At 37.7% G+C, this 21,179-nt stretch overlaps 1 protein-coding gene across 1 annotated transcript; it reads left to right on the top strand.

Moving 5' to 3' along the window:
* The first annotated feature begins 5,831 nt into the window (after positions 1-5,831).
* Positions 5,832-6,761, top strand: LOC118523745 (olfactory receptor 4P4-like). Its single transcript, XM_036073533.1, has one exon. The coding sequence runs from the start codon at positions 5,832-5,834 to the stop codon at positions 6,759-6,761; it is 930 nt and encodes a 309-aa protein (XP_035929426.1).
* The last annotated feature ends 14,418 nt before the right edge of the window (positions 6,762-21,179 follow it).

The raw sequence follows: 21,179 nt of genomic DNA, 5'->3' as shown, positions 1-21,179 counted from the left end.
GGCATTTATCCATATGACATTCCTTGAGCAAATACGTGTTGTATGCCTTATGCCAAACACAAATATTGGTGTCATGACATTCAGTCTCTTGAAAAATGGGCAGGCTAGCAGAGGAGAGACAGAGATGCACAAAATCAAATGGAAGTCCCAAAAGGTGGTACAAGAGTATCTCTGATAATGATGAGAAAATGTTATTTTTGGCCAAGAGGTATGAGAAGTCCTCATGCAGGAGGTGTGTTTGAGATCAGTTTTCAAAAGGGAGAGCATGCCTACTGGAGGGAAGCCACAAATAAGAATCAAAGGGGAAGAAATACAAGGTTTGAATGGGAGAACAGTGAGAAGTCAGTTTGGTTGGGGGTCTAAGGAAAAACGCTGGGGAAAAAAAAAAAAAGCTGACAATCCAGACGTGACCAAATATGAAGTTTGCATAACACTGGGGATAATAACAATAATAACAGAATAATCATTTCCTCCCAGGGCCTTTGGAAGCATTGGGAATAATGAAGGAAAAGTCTTTGTGCAGTTCCTGGTACTGAGTATGCATGCAATAATGTTACTATGACTGGTTTTAAGAAGGCAGTAGGAGGCTGTTCCCTGTGTTTGAGCAGAGAAGTGCCACAGTCCAGATGGTTGGACAGCTAGAGCATGCACCCGATGGGATGGGGTTGGGAGAGAACGAAGCAGCTGGGAGACGAGTAGGTAACAGGTATGCTCTGTGCCGGACTTCTAGAATCCATTTCTGGACTTGGCCTCTCTCTAGAGTTGGAACTCAGGTACAGATGATAATGAGAGAGTTGGTGAGAAAACTGGCAAAGGATAGAGAAGGCAAAAGACTTCACTCTTCTTGACCTTTGATGAGAAATTCATTTTTATTTTTTTCTTAACTATCCACCCACATTTGCACATTCCATTTCAGAATCTGGAAATGTCCTGCAGTGTCAGGGTGGGGATGATGACTCAGGGCTGATGAGAATAAAAATTCATCTTGCTTACCTCCTGGAGGCATGAGGAGAACCCCGGGTTCCTGATGACTCCTTTTCTCTCTGGAAATGGCTGCCTCCACATTGTGGCCTCCTGTTTGTGCAAACTGATGAAGCCTCTTTTATGGCCCAATCATTCTCATTCCCATTTTCATGCCTGAATGCATGAATGACACTGAGTTACCCACAAGGTAAGCTTGTCTTTCAGGGAAGTAACAAAGTAGGGCAGATAGATCTGCATCCTTGCAAGAATATTGATTCTATCATATTTTTTCTGCCTGGCCCATCCTTCCTGTGATCTAATATACATAGCTTGTTAATTAGAAGATTCAATACTGTTAAAATGTCAATTTCTCCAATCCCAGTAAGCTTTTTTTTTTAGATATCAACAAGATGATTCTCAAACTCATATGAAAAGGCAAAGCAACCACAATAGCTAGAATAATTTTTTAAAAACCCCGTAATGTTGCAGGACTCATATTACACAATGTAGACTTACTATGGAGTAATGAAGACTGTGTGCTATTACTGGACAATGTGGTACTGGTAAAAATCATACACACAAAGATCAATGGAACAAAAAGGAAAAGGTAATTTGGTGGAGAAAAGATAGTGTTTTTAACAAACAGTGATAGAACAGCTGGATGTCCATATACAGAAAATGAACTTAGACCCATGACACAGTTTACACAAAATAGCTCAAAATGCATCATAGATATGAAAGAATTGTAAGGAACTCAGGAAGATATACTTTGATCCCTTTTCTAAGGGGGAAGAGAATCCATGAAGTAGATGAGCTTTGTGAGTAAACAAGTACAGCTAGAAGAGATGGCACAGTGAGGACAAAGGTAGGTAAGAAAAGAGAAGAGGAACATAGGGGATTCCATGGAAAAAAAGTCTGAGGTCTGAAGGAGACGTAAAAACACCTACTAAATCAAGATTGAGGGAGACATCTAACAGCAAGAGAAAAAGGTTGGGGGAGGAAAAAAAACAACGGTTTAGTTGGATTATAAGGAATAAGACTGATCATGAGATCTCCCAGAATCCTTTGGTGATTTCTATTTTAGAAGCAAAGCAAACTAACAGCTTGCGCTAATTTTCAAAGGCTATGACCTTTGGCTATTTTTATGTTTTTTACCCACTAAACAAGACACCAAAGAAGCATTAATGTACAGAATAATGAATGATTATAAACCCATTAACTCTTATTCATGGTTCAGGTCTGACACAGAGCACATGCTTACTAAATATTTGCTATTGTTAGTGGAGCTCAGAGGGCAAAGCAGAATCAAATATTAGTTTTGAATAGAAATATAAGAGGAAAGGTTATTGAAAATGACATAAGACTAGAGCAAAATTACAGAATGTTCAACTCCACTGTTGACAAAGTATTTTAATGAGCATTTTGTAAGCCTAAAAGGACATGAAAGAAAGTTCTATATGTCTTTAATAAATTTTCCTTAAAATTTACCTTAAAGGAAATTAATATACCTTAAATGGAAATTTACCTTATTAGAAATACACCATTAAAATTTCACCTTAAAGGGAAAGTAGAAAATTTACCTTAAATGAAATACATTAAAGAACACACACATATCCAATGATAAAAACACTATGTGGGAATGGATGCATATAATTTCTTAACATAGGGACCAGAACTATGGTTGGATCCACAGATTATAGCAAAGGGAAAAAAAAAAAAACAAACCTCAAATTGCATAAACAACAGAACTCAGTCACCAAGGAATTTTTAATGAGTGGAATTCTAACAACACACTGCACTTACCTTTTGTGTAGGACATTTGTCATCCACCTGGAGAGCTGGCCAGGTAACTTGGATCTAAGAGGCTACTAACTGGTGAATTGATTACTTGGGGACAGAAAATAATTAACTCGAACTAAAAAAGCAACACCTTGGGAGGAAACAAAGGTACTTAGGATATAAACTTCACCTAAAATTTTACTGAGCATTTGAGCCTTGAGACCCTCAGGAATAATGTGGTGGTACAAATACAGAGTGTATAAATTATGATTTGACTAATTTTGGAAAATGAAGTTTTGACTTCAAGCTTTTTTTCTGCAGGTGACCTCCTATCATTTATTTGAACGGAAGGTATGACAGGTGAGAGTAGTTACAAAAAATGCATGAATTTTGTAATTTTTTATGGATACTTTGGGGAATTAGAAAGTGAAATTCATCAGTAGCACTTGCTGAGTAGAGAAAAATTTCAAGTCAGAAACTTAAAAGAAAATCATTCAAATAGTTAAAGAATGCCTGTGATTTCAATGAAGAGAGGACATAAAAACTGTAAAAGAAGAACACATTCAAAATAAGCGCAGAGGAAAAAATGTGAGTAATTTTTTCCATTATTCTGCAGAAATATGTAATAATAGCTTTTGAATAAAATATTTTTAACTACTATGTTAGGAAAACATTAATTAGCAGCTAATTTTAAAGTAGATTTTACTGTGAATTCTACAGTCTAAGGTTTTGGTTTAAGAAAGGACTAAATTCAAAGAGATCGTGGTTGTCTACTGAGGATAGAATCACATATTCTAGAAAAATAAGATCAAAATCATGTACTAATTCTGTCTATTAGATGCCTATACATTAAAAAAGGACAAATTATTACAACTTTAGGAAGATGGTCAGTAAAACATTGACTAATAATAATTTTAATTCTGCAAAAGACCTCATGATGGGATCATTGAAGCTAGTGCATTCATTCTACAGATAGGAAATTTATATGCCAAGAGTATACTAGGCCCCAAATGTAAGGTGTGGAAGTATTAGGGCATGCACCCAAATAGTTTTCTCCTACCTATTTTTCTCACTTGGCCAATAGCTGAAGTTGCAATATCACCACTCATGCTTGAGAGAATAAGAAATATATTGCTTCCTAGAGAAGCACATGAGCTGTACGTTTGTTTTCTTTCTAGAACTGGCTTATTTATTCCAGAATCCTGAACTGATTTGGTTTGTGGTTTTTCATGGAGACTTGAGTCTATCTTATAGTTCTGTGTTTCCTTTTACACATTTTCCGTTTAAATTTGAGTGACTAAAATGGGACAATTATCCATTCAGGACGGATCCTGGTTTTGTCTGGAAGATTCAGAAATGTGTGCAAATTTCAGATTTGGAACAGCCAGAGTTCATGTTAAATTTATATTGTTGCTTCAGTATTTTCCTTTTGAGAGGCTGTAAAGTGTTTAGAAACACAGACACTGGAGTCAGAAAACTCAGGTTATAAACCCTACTTTGCTATATATACTAGTCATGTTACTATACACAAGTTCCTTAACCTCTATAAGCCTAAAATAATTTTATAAATAATCATAAAATTATAAGATAATTTTATTTTTCTTTGTGTACGTTAATTTCAACACAATAATACTGACATGTGTGCAGTTTTTTTTTTTAAAGATTTTTCTCACCTATGATCAAAGCTGAGTCTCAGTGGTAGTCTGAATTATATAGAGCAAGATATATTTTTCTAGATTTCAAATGAAGAAAAAACTTCTTAAAAGAAAGTAACTGACATGCAAAGGTCATATCTGAAGTTAGTGTCTGAATTAAGACATGTAACAAGGGATTCCCCCAAAACTACAATGAATGATCAGACTATACACATGATTTTTAAATTATTTATTTATTTATTTTTCAAGATTATTTTTTTATTTATTTGAGAGAGAGAGAGAGAGAGAGAGAGCATGAGCAGAGGGAGAGGGAGAAACAGGCTCACCACTGAGCAAGGAGCCGGATGCAGGACTCAGTCCTAGGACCCCGAGATTATGACCTGAGCCAAAGGCAGACGCTTAACCTACTGAGCCTCCCAGGTGCCCTACACATGATTTTTTAAAGGCATTAAAATATGTGGCAGTTAATCGAGGTAGCCTGATGTCTGTAAGGAAGTTGAATCAAGGACTGCCAGGCAGGCCATTAAGCATAGCTGTCTTCTGCACCAAGACAACTAGAGATTCAAGGAATATTTTTAGCAAACTCCTAATAAAGGCAGACAGATTGATGGAATGGCTTTGCCTGAGAACATTCCAAGACTTTCTTTACTTAGAGACTTAAAATTATGCAAAAGACTCTATGCTTGAGCAAGGATAAAGAACATATTTCAGGAATGTTTGATGAATAATTCAAGCCAATAGTATATTCAGCATTATATTTTATTCAAATTAAAATAGCCTCTTAACTTATTGGCTAATATCATATAATCTGATTTGGAGAATCATCAGAAGTTATTTCTTAATAATTTGTCCTTAATGAATTCAAGTTCTTAAAATTCCACTATGGAAATGAATATTTTTTTAAAATTCCATCTCTATTACAGTGTTATTATTCATTGTATGGGTGACCACGTTAACTTAGTAAGAGTTGAAGAGGAAATTTAAATAAGAATTGATTGAGAAGCCAGGTGTAAGGTCAGGGCTGAATCATGACCCTGAATCATGAAAGTACAGACATCATGAAGATATCTGGTCAGAATTGATCCTAAAATTATAAAAGTATTGGGTGGAACACATTGTTAAGCAATAAGTACCATGTTTTCAGTAGCATCCAAGACTCAATTGTGGATTGATCAAAGGCCCTCTTGTTGACTAAGGCAGACATTGATCACAATTTTCTGGTAGATTTAATGAAAATCTGCTAATTCAGTCTTCTTACCGGTCATTTTAATTGAATACTTGATTTTTATTCTCTGAGACACTGAATGAGGCATATTCAACCTAGTAAATTCCTTGAATAGGATATGATCATCCCTCTACTGAAGAAACCTTTCTAAATATGGCCTCATTAATTCTGTATTTCAGGTGATTCATGTATTCTATCTATGCTGGACCATGGATCAAAGCAATAATGTCACTGTATTTATTCTCTTGGGACTATCCAAAAACAGGAATATTGAAATCCTTTGTTTTGTATTATTTTTATTTTGCTACATCGCTATTTGGGTGGGAAACTTGCTCATAATGATTTCTATCATGTGCAGTCGGCTAATTGAGCAACCCATGTATTTTTTCCTTAATTACCTCTCCCTCTCCGACCTTTGCTACACATCCACTGTGACACCCAAACTAATGACTGACTTACTGGCAGAAAGGAAGACCATTTCCTACGGTAACTGCATGACACAACTCTTTACCACACATTTATTTGGAGGCGTGGAGATCTTCGTCCTCACAGGGATGGCCTACGACCGCTACGTGGCCATCTGCAAGCCCCTGCACTACACCGTCATCATGAGCAGCCAGAGGTGTAACTCAATCATCACAGCTTGCTGTACTGGGGCATTTATTCACTCTGCCAGTCAGTTCCTCCTCACCATCTTCCTACCCTTCTGTGGCCCCAATGAGATAGATCACTACTTCTGTGACGTGTATCCTTTACTGAAGCTGGCCTGCACTGACACATACAGAATTGGTCTCTTTGTAGTTGTTAATTCAGGCCTGATTGCTCTGGTGACTTTTGTGATTTTGATGGTGTCCTATTTCCTGATATTATACACCATCAGGGCTTACCCTGCAGAGAGCCGCGCCAAAGCTCTTTCCACCTGCACTTCCCATGTCACAGTCGTGGTTCTGTTTTTTGCACCTGCGCTATTCATTTACGTTCGACCAGCTACAACTTTCCCAGAAGACAAAGTGTTTGCTCTTTTCTACACCATCATTGGCCCCATGTTCAACCCTCTGATCTACACGCTGAGAAACACGGAGATGAAGAATGCCTTGAGGAACGTGTGGTGTGGTCATATACTCTTGGAAGGAAAGTAGATTTGAGGAAGCTTTTCTGATTTTCATGCAGCAGTTCTGTGAAACCCATGACTGTGAATAAGATCCATTCTTATCATCTGGACCCGCTGCTTGGAGAGATAAGTGGGTAAGCAGGAAACACACCACCTCTGTTGTTTTATGTTTCATTCTGACACTTCCTCAACAAATTGAGTATAATTCTTATTCATATGCCTCTCCACCTGACATAGTCATTAAGAATTGTGCTTATAGGGACACCTGGGTGGCTCAGTCTGTTGCCTTCGGCTGGGGTGTGATCTCAGGTTCCTGTGATTGATTCCCAGCTTGGCAGGGAATCAGGTTCTCTCTCTCCCTCTGTGCTCTCTCTTTCTCTCTCTCAGATAAATGAATAAAATCTATGAAAAAAAAAAAAAGAATTGTGCTTATAGGGGCACCTGGGTGGCTCACTGGGTTGAGCATCAGACTCTCAATTTTAGCTCAGGTCATGATCTCAGGGTTCTGAGATGGAGCCCAGGCAGGGCTCCACACTCAGGGGGAGTCTGCCTGAGATTCTCTGTCTCCCTATCCCTCTCCATCTCCCTCCCCACCCTGCCCACACATTCTTGCTCTCTCTCTTTCTGTCTCTAAAATAAATAAATATTAAAAAAAGAATTGTGCTTATATGATATGAAATAACCAGATGATATCTTAAATATAAAAGATTATATCACCTATTGGCCATTGTGTCGAAAAAAAAGATAAAACAGACCATGCATTTTTTTCACACCATAAAATGCTAAAGAGCTGTAGAAAATAATACTTTCAATTTTTCAACTGTTTACTCAACTATGAACACGGAAAGTTGCACGTAACATTTATGTACTGTTCATGTATTACCACAAATGGAGCAATAATATCTTGTAATCAGAAATCAGATTAAGAGTTAGAAATTACCAGTACACCTGAAGTCCTCACCATTTCTCTTTATAATAGCTAACCTCCCTAAGGTGATCACTATATTCATCTCTAAATCAATTAGTTTGACATACTTTTGTACTTTGTGGAAAAATAATGACCCAGATCATACTCTTAGTGTCTCTTCATTATGTTTGTGAGATTCATTCCTCACGTTTTGTGTATTTTCTGAGTGTTTTCATTGATCTATAGTATTTCATTGTATGAGTATGTAACAGCTAATTTATTTATTATCTTGTTGCTAGACATTTGGGTAGTTTCCCATTTAGGCCATTATGAATAGCACTGCTTTGAACATTCTTAAACATTTCTTTTGGTGAATATAAGTCTTCTATTGTTTCTTTAACATACTTTATATTGTAACTAAGACTTAAAATGTTAAGATAGTGGTTGTATACCTGTGTTAATATTCTTTCTTAATACATTACTGACATAAAATAAAATATATTAAATAAAAATTATTATCAATAGAAAAACGCTAGGGTGAGTGCAATAAGTGGTTTAGAAATACGTGAAACTTCTGGCACTTCTAGGACCCATGGTATGTAATATGTTAATTAATGCAAACCAACCTGTCTGTTATAGATATACAATTGTTAGAAAAAAGAGATCTCGTAGAAAGATAGTCCATACAACATAGCTCAGAAAAACTTCCAGGAATAGAGCATTAGCTTATGTTAACAAGATTAACACATAGGTGATCCTAATTGGGAAATTTTAATACATAGGATATTCACTGGAGTATATGAGTTGTTTGTCATAATAAGCAAAACTAGGAAAATTAACTCCTAAAAAGGAAAAAATACATTTTGGTAGGCTTCAAATAAGGGCAGTGGTTCCAGGCGAAGAAGGTACGCTATACATACATGCTAACATTGGATTGCCACACATCCACATACATGTGCAAAAATACACAGTATAGAAAATAACATCTTCCAGGGGCTTCTATCTCTGCCATAATCGGAATAAACAGGCTTGAGTAGAAAATGAAAAATGAGAGAGAAAATATTTAATTTTTGTGCAAAGCACAAAAATGTGATCACACAGCAAAAATTACTGATAAAAGAGGAAGTTATGTTGAAAACAGCTATAGCAGAATATGTCATACAATGGCAGCTTTGATTGCAGTTCTCAGATACAAATAGAATATGTTTATTATATAAAAATAAAAAATAATTTTAAAAGCATGATATAGGGGTGCCTGGATGGCTCAGTCAGTTAAGCATCTGCCTTCAGCTCAGGTCATGATCCTGGGTCCTGGGATCAAACCCTGCATCAACCTCCCTGCTTAGTGGGGAGCCTGCTTCTCCCTCTCCCCCCTCCGCCGACCCCCTGCTTGTGCTTTCTCTCACTATCTCTGTCTCTCAAATAAATAGATAAAATCTTTAAAAAATAAACAAATAAAAGCATGATATAGGAACAGGAATCTCAAAATTGCCCAGGGTGTTAAAAGACAAAGTAATTTAAGAAATAAAAATAGAATATTCTAATTAGAAACTTGATGGATAAAACAGAGTAGTTATATCTTAAGAAAGATAGGATGAATGGAATTTTGATATTAACAAATTACCAGAACACTGAATTAGAGAGAAGAGGTAATAGAAAAAAAGTAGATATATTAAGAGACATTATGAACGAAGTAAGAGAAAGCAACATATATCTATCAGACTCCAGGGTTTGGGTAATAGGAAAAAAAAAAAAAACTTAAAAAGATAATTATTGGTAATTTTTGAGAACTGATGAAAATAATTTTAGAAAATATTCACAAGAAAGAAAAAGATTTGCTCCTTTTTAAAAAAGATTTTATTTATTTATTTGAGAGAGAGAGTGAGAGACAACATGAGCTGGGGGAGAGGCAGGTGGAGAAGGAGAGGCAGACTCCCCACTGAGCAGGGAGAGCCCAATGCAGGGCTTGATCCCAGGACCCTGGGACCAAGACCCTAGCCGAAGACAGATGCTTAACCAACTGTGCCACCCAGGTGCCCCAAAATACTTGCTCTTAAGAAGAATCATAGAAAACACTATTTCAAGTCAATAATATTTAAATCATAGTAAGAATAGAAAACAGAAAAAAATGAATTGCATGGATGAAAGCACTAAAAGAAAAATGTTACCCTTGACTTCTGGATTTTTTCAAGAAGAGTAAAATGAGGATTTTTCAGTACAATGGAACAACATTGAAAAATAACCAAGAGTTGACTACAAACCTACACTCACTAAAAGAAATTGTGAAGAATATTTTCATTAAAAAGGGAGGAAGTCTGAGAAGGAAAATAGATTCCAGTAGGAATAGAGAATGAGAGAAGTGGTAGGCTTATTTGTAAGCCTAAAAATTGCATTAAAATTGGCAATCTTATCTAATATGTGAGATAAAGCATAGAAGAGGGAACAAAGATCCTTGTCCACAGCATCACGTGGGTTGGAAGAAAATGATCAGGAAAAAAAGTTTTTAAGTATCATATATGGTTCAGCAGGAGGGTAATTGCTATCAGCGTCAGACAGTTGTGTGTATCAATGTACAGACATGATTTCTTACAGCTAAAGTAATAAGAAAGAGATAGGCAGCTAAGAAGGTGGGGAGGGATGTAGACAAACAGATAGGTAAAAATTCATTGAAGGAATGAAAGGAGGCCAATCCAATTAAAAAGCCAGAAAAGAGGGAGAAAATAAACAAACTGGGAAGAGTAGAAGAAAGAAAGAAAGAAAGAAAGAAAGAAAGAAAGAGAAAGAGAGAGAGAAAGAAAGAAAGAAAGAAGGAAAGAAAGAAGAAAGAAAGAAAGAAAGAAGAGAAAGAAAGAAAGAAGAGAAAGAAAGAAAGAAAAAGAAGAAGAAGGAGGAGTAGGAGTAGGAGGAGGAGAGCAGGAGAAAGAGGGGGAGGAGGATGGGGAAGAAAAGAAGTCATAGAAAGAAGTCAGTCCAAATACATAAGTAAAACAAAATCAACACCAGGGACTAAATTCTCTGGGAGGAAAACAAAGATTATCATAATGGATTAAAATACTAACGTGCTTTTACAAAAGATTATAGGGCATGAAAATTGAAACTGAAAAGATGAAAAGGATAGAGCAGGCAAATGCTTAGCACTTGACCCTCTTGACCTTCCAGAAGCCGACATTTGTATCCTGGGCCTTGAGCCTCCCAGTTCACAGGTCTCCACTATGTCTGAGCACTCCCCACTCAGCATCTGCCAGCCTACATCCAAGAAAGTTTGTTTACTAGGCTCTTGTGTAAGGAACTACTGCATGCTCCTAGGCTCACACAGCCCTGCATTTAGCTGATTCTCTGCACTCAACCTACTCATAGGCTCCTGTCAGCCTGCACTGTTCTGCATTCCCAAAGCACCCCCCACTTTCTGGGTAACTGTGGCTGCTCTGGCCATGCCTACAGCCTCACCTTTTCCAATCCCAACTTTGGGGAGGATTCTTCTCTTCCAAGTTCATTCTTTGGATATTCTTCCTCAGTCCTAGGTTGCTTTCAACATTTTTATTGAATTATAATTGACATACAATAAACTGTAGACATTTAAAATGTACAGTCTGATTAAGTTGTGACATAATATAAACCTGTGAATCCATCACCATAATCAAGATTGTGAGCGTATCCATCCCTCTGAAAAGTTTTCCCTGGTAACTGGTGATGTGCTTTGTGTCTTTATAGATTAGTTTGTGCTCTCTAGATTTTTACATAAATTTATCATATAGTATATATTCTATGTTCGCTAGCTTCATTCCGTATAATTATTTTGAGATTAATCCATATTAATCCATATTGTTGCATGCATCAGTTGTGCATTCCCTTTTGATTGCCGAATGGAATTCCACTCTGCAAATTCTACAATTCTGCTCTTGAGCATTTGGGTTGTTTCCGGTTTTTGGCTATTACAAATAAAGCTGCTTGTAAACATTCCTGCACAATTTTCTGTGTGAACCGTATGCTTTCAGTTCTGCAAATCCTTAGGTGTGGAATGGTTGGTCATATGTAGATGTATGTTTCACATTTTAAGAAACCACCAAACAGTCTTTTCAAAGTCACATCCCCACAGGAAGTTGATGAATGTTCCCATTTCTCTTCCACTCTTCATATACCAATTTTCTTAATTTTAGCCATTCTAAAAGGTGTGAACTGGTGTTTCATCGCAGATTTAATTTGCATTTCATAAATAACTAATGATATTGAGCAGATTTTCATGCACTTACTTGATATGGTGAAAATGGTGCAATGTCTTCTGGTGAAATGTCTTTTCAAAATCTTTTGCCCATCTTAAAGATTTTCATCTAAGTTTTTGAATTTTTAGACATAAAATTGTTTATATTGTTCTCTGATTAACACTTCAAGATTTGCAAAATTTGTAGTGATGTCAATTCTCTCATTCTTGCTGTTGATGATTTGTGTCTTCTTGCCTTTGCTCTCAATCTGGCCAAAAGTTTATCAACTTTATTGAATTTCTCAAATAGATTTTTTGCTTTCAATTTTCCCTATTATTTTTCTCTTTTGCTTTTCATGGATTTTCACTTCAGTCTTTATTATTTCCTTCTTTTCACTCTGGCTTAACTTGCTCTTCTTTTTCTTTTTTTAAAAAATTTTTTTATTGTTATGTTAATCCCCATACATTACATCATTAGTTTTAGATATAGTGTTCCATGATTCATTGTTTGTGCATAACACCCAGTGCTCCATGCAGAACGTGCCCTCCTCAATACCCATCACCAGGGCTCTTCTTTTTCTAATTTTAAGCTGGAGGCTGATGACATTAATCTGAAACCTTCATTATATTCCAATATAGATGTTTAGTGCAATAAATTTCCCTCTAAGTCCTGCATTAGCAGGATCCCATAAAGTCTGATATATTTTGTTTTCATTTTCATTCATATAAGGCTACTTTCTAATTTCCCTTTTGATTTCTTCTTGACCCAGGAGGTTACTTAAAAGTGCCTTATATAATTTCCAGATATTTGGAAATTTCTTAGATTTCTTTCTAATATATCTTTTTTTTAAAAGATTTTATTTATTTATTTGACAGAGATAGCAAGAGCAGGAACACAAACAGGGGAAGTGGGGGAGGGAGAAGCAGGCTTCCTGTCGAGCAGGGAGCCTGATGCCGGCCTCGATCCCAGGACCCTGGGATCGTTACCTGAGCCGAAGGCAGACGCTTAACGACTGAGCCAGCCAGGCGCCCCTCTTTCTAATATTTCTAATTTGATTCCACTGTGGTCAAGGAACATACTTTGAAAGATTAGAGTCCTTTTATTATTGAGACTTACTTAATGGCCCAGAAAAATGATGTATCATAGTAAATGCTCTGAGCTAAACTGACAAGAATATATATTCTGCTAGAGTCAGATGAAGTATTTCATAGAGACGATCAAGTCAAGGCAATTGATGGTTTTGCTCAAGTCTACTATTTCTTTGCTGATTTTCTGTCTACTTGTTCCATTAATTATTGGCAGATGCGTTCTGAAATATTCAACTATATTGTGAATTTGTCTGTTTTTCCTTAAGATTCTATAAGTTGTTGTTTTATGAATTTTATAACCCTGTTATTAGAGTCATAAACATTTAGGTAGTTATGTCTCCTTGATTAGTTGACCCCTTTATCATAATGCATGAATTTTTTTTATCTTATAGTAATATTTTTTGCTCTTAAATTCTCTTTGATAATTGAAAAACCTTTCCATCTTTCATTGGTATTGGCGTTATTTATCTTTTCCATCCTTTTACTTCTAATTTATTATTTGTATCTTCATATGTAAGATACATCACTTTCTGTTTCCAGAGTATAGTTAGGTTGTGAGGGTTCGTTTGTTTGTTGGTTTGTTTTTGCTTTGCTTTGTTTTGTTTTTGTATCCTATCTGGCCTTTTAATTTTATTGCTTAGACCATTTCCGTGTAATGTGATTGATAAGTTTGAGTGTAAGTCTGTCATCTTGTAATACATTTCTATTAATTCTATTTGTTTTTCTCTTTTTTCTTTGTCTTCCCTGGAATCAATTGAGCATTCTTATGATACCACTTTATATATAGTATAATAGCTTTACAATAATATTGTTCTATTTCCCTACTTCCAACCTTTATGTAATGTTGCCATACATTTTAGTTCTACAAAAGTTATGAAGACCAGATATATTGTTGTTATTTTGGAAACCAGCTCTGTTATCTTGAGCAAGCTATTTAATCTCTAGAAGATTCCTATTTTTTTTTCCTTTGAGGAATAGGGGCAATAATTTCCATGAAAATTTTTTTAAGGAATTAAATCAGATAATGCACTTGAAATACTTAATACAGTGACTGACATATAGGAATTTAAAAATGCTTATAAATATTATGATTAGTTTACTAAGTGAATTGTTCTGATCTAGATGAGATGCATAAAACATTGATTTTCTGAAGTCATATTAATACACATGTATATGGATTTTCTGTTCAAGAAGGGGGACCACGTTAATTTCAGTGCACATGATTCTGAGTTTATATAACTTACAGCACTGCAACCACACAAGGGAAAGTCCCTGGTAGCAATTAGAATAGAGCTGTACATATTTTGTTGGCTATCTTCTCCAATATTTTTCAACAAAACCTATGAGTCCTTTTCCAAACTACAAATAGGAGTGGGAATTTTTTTAATTTTAATTTATTTTGCAAATTACTATTTTTTTCTTTTTCACAATCCAAACCTTCATTGCAGCAATGACAGTTAATTACTATTGGGTGTGGCTACTGGTCCAGGAGAATAGTGAGGTGACAGGTCATTGACTGGTTAATTGGTTGCTATACATCTTACATTTCTTTTGTTAATGACTCTTGTTGGGACTCTGGAAATCGCTCTCTCTGATTTTCTTCTACCGTCTCCTCTCTAGAAATAAAGACCTCCTCTAAAACAAACCAGTGTTTCCATAGGGTTACCCACATTTCCCTCCTCCTTTTCAGAGGAAGCAATCAGCCAGAACTGGCAGAATTTCTTTTGCTACTCTGAATCTGAATAACCATAGTGACCTCTAGAGACACAGTGCCCAGAGCTTGGCTAATGCAAAAGTGGAAAATAAATTTAAAGCCTGAAAATTCCCAGGAGGTTAGGGAATATAAGCTTGGACAACTGATTAGTGTTATTTGCTGGGGATCTTTTAAAGAAATATTTCTGGGAAAACAATTTCTTTAACTTTCAAAGTCAAAACATTCTTGTGATCTCCTCTCAGTTTGTATTTGGTTCTTGGAGAGTAAATTTCCTGCAGGCATACACCTGAAAGATGTGACTTCTAGGACATATATATATATGCAGGATACTTTAGCAGATAATTCAAAATGCTCTTGTTTACTTCTGAATATGAGTAGGTGTCAGGGAATTATTGGTATTTAAAATCCTAGATCACTTTCTTGTGAAGTGAACATATACTTCTGGGTGAATCACGATAGTTTTCAGTGGTATTTATATCTTCACCCACTTTGCAAAAGAGTAGGACTTTCCTTCCTGGAAATTCAAGGAAAGCAATACTAATCGATATTTTTAGAGGATTTACTGGGATTTTGTGGGAAACAGAACTCCACAACAACCACTGGTGCATGTTCGCTCAGACTCCGAGATCTCTGAGAAAACTTGAGATTGCAGGATTAAAAATAACCCGAAAGGATCAGAGTGAAATGCCCTTGGGATGTGTGTGGTCTGTTCTGAAGTACAGAGCAGAAGATGTTTTGTAGATAGGAAGCCAGCTGTAAACAGCACACTGTGCATTCCCTTCTTTGTTCTCTTATCCTTTGTTAAGGTCCGAGTACAATGGTGTTTACAATTAATTGATCACAGCCAGTTACAGATTTCTTTATTCCTTCTCCACTCCCACTGCTTCACTTAACTAACCCTGTGTACGTGGAAGAATGTGCTTTACTAAGCCCCTGCTGTAAATCATTATAGATCTATATCATTGTAGAAAGTATACTAGATTATGGAAAATAAACCTCGGCACCTCGGGCTGTTTGCTCAGGGTCCCCTGTGCCTCGCTATACTGTCGTCTCTTTTTCTCAGTTCCTTCGCCACCCCAGGTCCCTGACTCTCAGAGGTCAACAAGTGGCGCCCGAACAGGGACCTGAAGCCCCCATCGAGGAGTGATCGGCCAGCGATAGGAATCCTACAGAAGGTGGTAAGTAGGAAAGTTTATTACAGGGTTATGGGGCAATCAAATTCAAAAACATCAGGTTTCGCTGCGTTGATACATCATTTTCTTAAAGAATATGGAGCTAAAGTTACTAAGCAGCACAGAGAAAAATGTTTGGAAACAATAGTTGAATATAATCCTTGGTTTCCGGAAGAAGGCTCCTTAGATGAGGAGACTTGGATCCGAGTGAAAAATAATGATTTAAGGGCTATGAGACAGGGTGAAATGATTCCCCTTGATTTCTGGCCCATTTAGGCTTTAGTACGAGTGGTTATCAATACTATGGAAACTGGGGATAAGTTATCCCTGGCTGAGGCTGCTAAAGAAACTACCAACTCTTTACATACATATGAATTAGATGATGAGACTTTAGAAAAGGCTAAGACTGAAAGTAAAAAAATTTTCATGGCTTCACAGTCCCAGCCGTCACCCACGGCCCCTCCGCTTTTAACGGAGGACTCCACTGAAGATGATCAACCTCCCTCCGCAGTAGATTTACTCCCTCTCAAACGATCCTCCCTCTCACCTCTCGAAAAGGAACTCCGACGGCAAGGGGCTAATGATCTGTTTATGGCTTTCCCCATAGACCGAACACAGGCTGTTGGTCCTGTCTATGAGGGATTAGATTTAAATACCTTAAGGGAACTGAAGAAGGCTTGCCACTTGTATGGACCCACAGCCCCTTATACCATAGAGATTTTGAAAGCTTGGGCAAATTCTGGGGAATGGATCCCTTATGATTGGCACATGGTTGCATGGGCTTGCCTTAAGCCACAGGATTTATTGCAATGGAAAATGTGGTTATCAGATGCTGCCTATATGAAAGCCCGGGTGAATCGGGCTAACCCAGCCACGCATCCTATTTCCTTTGAAATGCTCACTGGCTCTGGCCCCTTTTCAGATGTTCGAGAGCAGCTGGTTAACATTCCACCAGCAGCCACAGTACAGGTATCTGAAATCGCCCTCGCAGCCTGGGAAAAGCTAACCCCTTCAGGGGAAGTGGGGCAAAGTTATATAAAAATTATGCAAGGGCCTACAGAAGCATATGCTGATTTTATTTCTCGGCTCGAAATGGCTATTGACCGCCAAGTCAATAATAAACCTGCTAAAGAGCACTTGCTAAGACACCTTGATTTTGAAAATGCTAATGAGGACTGCCAAACGGCTATCCGGCCACATAGGGAAACAGGAGGCATTCTCGATTATCTTCGTCTATGTAGAAATATTGGCACTTTTACACATCAAGCCCGAATAGCCTCCCTTCAGCTCATGGCCCCTTCCGATAGAAAAATTGCAGGCCTTAGAACAAATTGTTCAAGAACAACTGCAGGCAGGACATACGGAGCCTTCGCAATCTCCTCGGAACTCTCCTGTTTTTGTTATCAAAAAGAAATCAGGCAAGGGGCGCCTGGGTGGCTCAGTTGGTTAAGCAACTGCCTTCGGCTCAGGTCATGATCCTGGAGTCCCGGGATCGAGTCCCACATCAGGCTCCCTGCTCAGTGGGGAGTCTGCTTCTCCCTCTGATCCTCCCCCTCTCATGCTCTCTGTCTCCCATTCTCTCTCTCAGATAAATAAATAAAATCTTTAAAAAAAAGAAAAAGAAATCAGGCAAATGGAGGCACCTAATGGACCTTCGGAATGTTAATGCCGTCATGGAGCCTCCGGGTGCCTTGCAGCCTGGGTTACCCACTCCTACAGCCGTTCCCAAACAATGGCCATTGATAATAAGAGATCTTAAGGATTGTTTCTATACCATAGCCGTTCACCCTGAGGATAAGGAGAAATTTGCCTTTTCGGTTCCAAGCACTAACAACAAGGAATCGATGAAACGGTATCACTGGACAGTTTTGCCACAAGGTATGACTAATTCTCCTACCATGTGTCAGTATTATGTTGGCCAGGTCCTCAGACCTGTAAGAGATCACTATCCTCGATCCTATATCATTCATTATATGGATGATATTTTGCTAGCGTCACAAACTGAAACCAAATTACAAGATGTGTATCAGGCCACTTCCCAACATCTGACTTCTGCTGGTCTCTTAATAGCCCCGGAGAAAATCCAAACAACTACTCGGGCTTCCTATCTAGGCACCGTGGTAGATAGAACACGGTGAAACCTCAAACAATGCAAATTCCTAGGGATACCCTCCTTACACTTAACGATTTTCAGAAACTCCTAGGAGACATTAATTGGATTCACCCTCTCCTAGGGATTCCAACTTATAAATTACAAAATTTATTTAACACTTTACAAGGTGATTCTGCTTTAGATAGTCCTCGTACTCTATCCTCAGGCAGAGGCTAAACCGTTGAGGAGCAATTAAAAACTGCCTTTGCTCACAGGTATGATGATTCTCTCCCCCTGCTTCTTCTTATTTTCCCTACCTCTCATTCTCCGACTGGTGTCATTGTGCAAGAAGACAAACCTCTCGAATGGGTGACTTTACATACAAAAACTTCTCGAACTGTTACTCCATATCTATCTCTTGTCGCTTCACTCATTCTCCAAGGACGAAATCGTTCTATTCAAATTCTTGGTTTTGACCCAGCGTTCATTGTTTTACCTATCTCTTCTACATCTTTCAAGGAAGTCTTTCCCTTCTCTACTGACCTGCAAATATCTCTTGCTGATTATACTGGGCGTAGAGGTTGCCACTATCCATTAGGGAAATTATGGGACTTCCTAAAGCGCACTGCCTGGGTTATAAATCGCGTAGTTCGTAACGCCCCAATCCCCTCAGCTCCTACATACTTTATCGATGGCTCTTCCTCTGGGCGCACCCGAGTCTGGGGTCCCACTATTCAACGCTCCATAAAAACCCCTTACACTTCTGCTCAACAGGTCAAACTTGCAGCTTTATTGTTTTTATTGCAGAATGTTCCTTATCCTATAAATATTGTATCTGGTTCTGCTTACGTAGTTGGCATTGTTGCGCCTTTAGAAATAGCTCTTATTTCCACAATTCATTCTATCATTAACCCTTTGCTTCAGGAATTACAATTAGAAATTCAATCTCGAACTCACCCTTTGTTCATTACTCTTTTCCGCTCTCATTCTAACCTCCCTGGACCTCTTACACAGGGAAATCAGTCTGCTGATTTATTGGCTACTCTTATTTTTGAAACTCCACAAGCAGAACATGCCCCTCTTCATACCAACGCCAACCACCTTCATTCACACTATAAAATACCTTTGCGTTCTGCAAGGGAAATAGTCTCTTCCTGTCCTATTTGTTGACCTCTACATTTAACTGAGCATCTGGTAGACATCAATCCCAGAGGCACAGCTCCTGATTGTATTTGGCAAATGGATGTTACTCATTTTCCCCCTTTTGGACGCCTCTTGTATATTCATGTTACAATAGACACCTTTTCAGGATTTCTTCATGCTACTCCTTTGACGGGGGAAAAGGCTGGGCATGTCATTTCTCATTTGCTTGAATGTTTTGCTATTATGGGGTTACCTACTTGTATCAAGACAGACAATGGCCCAGCATATACTAGCAAAAAAAGTACGAGAATTCCTTGCAGAATGGCAAATACAGCATATCACAGGTATTTCTTATAATCCTCAAGGACATGCCTTAGTAGAAAGGGCGCATGCCACCATTAAAAAACAACCCCGTAAAATTATATCTAAAAAGAAAGGGGGAATCTCCCCCCGGGGATGTCATGGCACAAACCTTATTTATTTTAAACTTTTTACATTTACCCCAAGGAGAACCATATACTAGAGCTGACAAGCATTTCTCGCCAGCCTCAATCTCAACTCAGGATGCACCCGTGTGGATAAAAAATGAGGAAAATAATTGGTTGCCCGGGAAATTAATGACCCGAGGCCCTGGTTATGCTGGTGTCATTCCAGATGGATCCAGTCGAGCAATTTGGGTACCTCTTCGGAAAGTCCAGCCCAGGACTCTCAGAGGTTGACAGGATTTGTTTGAATCACTGCTTTCTAGTCTCACATTTTCAGATGTAAATGCCAGTGAAGGGCTAGCAAACTGTGTAACTATATGGGGCGTATGTGTGACCAAGACATTTTCCTGAGTAACTGAAAACTAACTTGAAGACCATCCACAATTGATGTTCAGGTAACCGCACTTACAATCCTTGTTTTAAGCTCATTAAATGTCTTTGACATTTATTTTGTTATTTTTTTTTAATGTTTTTTATTTATTTATTCATGAGAGTCAGAGAGAGAGAGAGAGGCAGAGGCAGAGGGAGAAGCAGGCTCCCCGCCTAGCAGGGAGCCCGATGCAGGACTCGATCCCAGGATCCTGGGATCATGACCTGACCGAAGGCAGACGCTTAACCATCTGAGCCACCCAGGCGCCCTATTCTGTTATTTTAAGGATTATACATTCTGATGTGGCATATCAAAATGTAAGCGAGAGTAAAAAAATTGCAATATTTAGTTTTTATTGTGTATTACAAACAGAATTTGTGTTTTTTGAAAAATACATGTAAAAATAATAAGATTTTTAGGCTGCCAGTGACCTTCCAGCCTCCAATCTTTGAAGAAATTCCCATCTTTCAAATCATCAGTCTCTTACAATTTTCTAGATTCATCGGAATCAGGTAAAGTAAGTTTACAAACTTAAGGCACATGTTGATTACATCAGTAGAAATGTATATGTTTAGTATCTACAGACCCTAGTTGACCTATAGGAGAATGCAGTTTGCCAAAGCTGGTGGTAACTCATAAGGGGGGGGGGGGGACACGACTGTTAAGCAATACTAAAAAAGGTACAAATTGACTTTTTTGTTTAATTTTGGTAGCATGAGAAAAGACTACTTATTTAAAAGTAAGTGTTAAGAAACTCCCCCAGGTAACCAACGATTTCACCAGATCAATTATATTTTGCAACCAAAACATTATCCATTTGAAGTCTGTTCCTGTTGTCCCCTAAAATCTCTGTTGCAGTTTTGCTTTTGTTTATTTCAAGAGATTTGATTCAGGATGTAGGTCTGTTTGGAGGACAATTTACTTCTTAATCTTTTCCTTCCAAGAAAGAGGTACATAAGGAAAAGATATATAATTGTTACATATTCTCAATTTTCCCTGGCAATTTTGTTTCATAAACTCATCATTGTTTCCTTGCGTGATGTGTTCAGATCACAATTACAGAGGTTGAACCTCAAGATTAGAAAGGTTCAATGTCTTGTACCAGTGAGAACTGCTTGTGCAAATGGAGAAATCCAAAATAGTCTTATTTTTGTTAAAATTTCATTATAAATGGTAACAGAATACAAAATGTGTAAAACTTTGGGAATAAGGTGTGACAATTACCTAATTCATGCTTGATGATTATCTCCTCTAATCTGCTTAGATTTGGATGTCA

This window comes from Halichoerus grypus, chromosome 11 (assembly GCF_964656455.1).
Source record: "Halichoerus grypus chromosome 11, mHalGry1.hap1.1, whole genome shotgun sequence".
In the NCBI taxonomy this organism is placed as follows: Eukaryota; Metazoa; Chordata; class Mammalia; order Carnivora; family Phocidae; genus Halichoerus; species Halichoerus grypus.
The sequence above is the reverse complement of the archived record's forward strand: the minus strand, read 5'-3'. Positions and strand labels throughout refer to the sequence as shown.

Bases quoted from the DNA above. Each gene is read 5' to 3' on its own strand.
- LOC118523745 (XM_036073533.1), top strand. From the start codon at position 5,832: ATGGATCAAAGCAATAATGTCACTGTATTTATTCTCTTGGGACTATCC.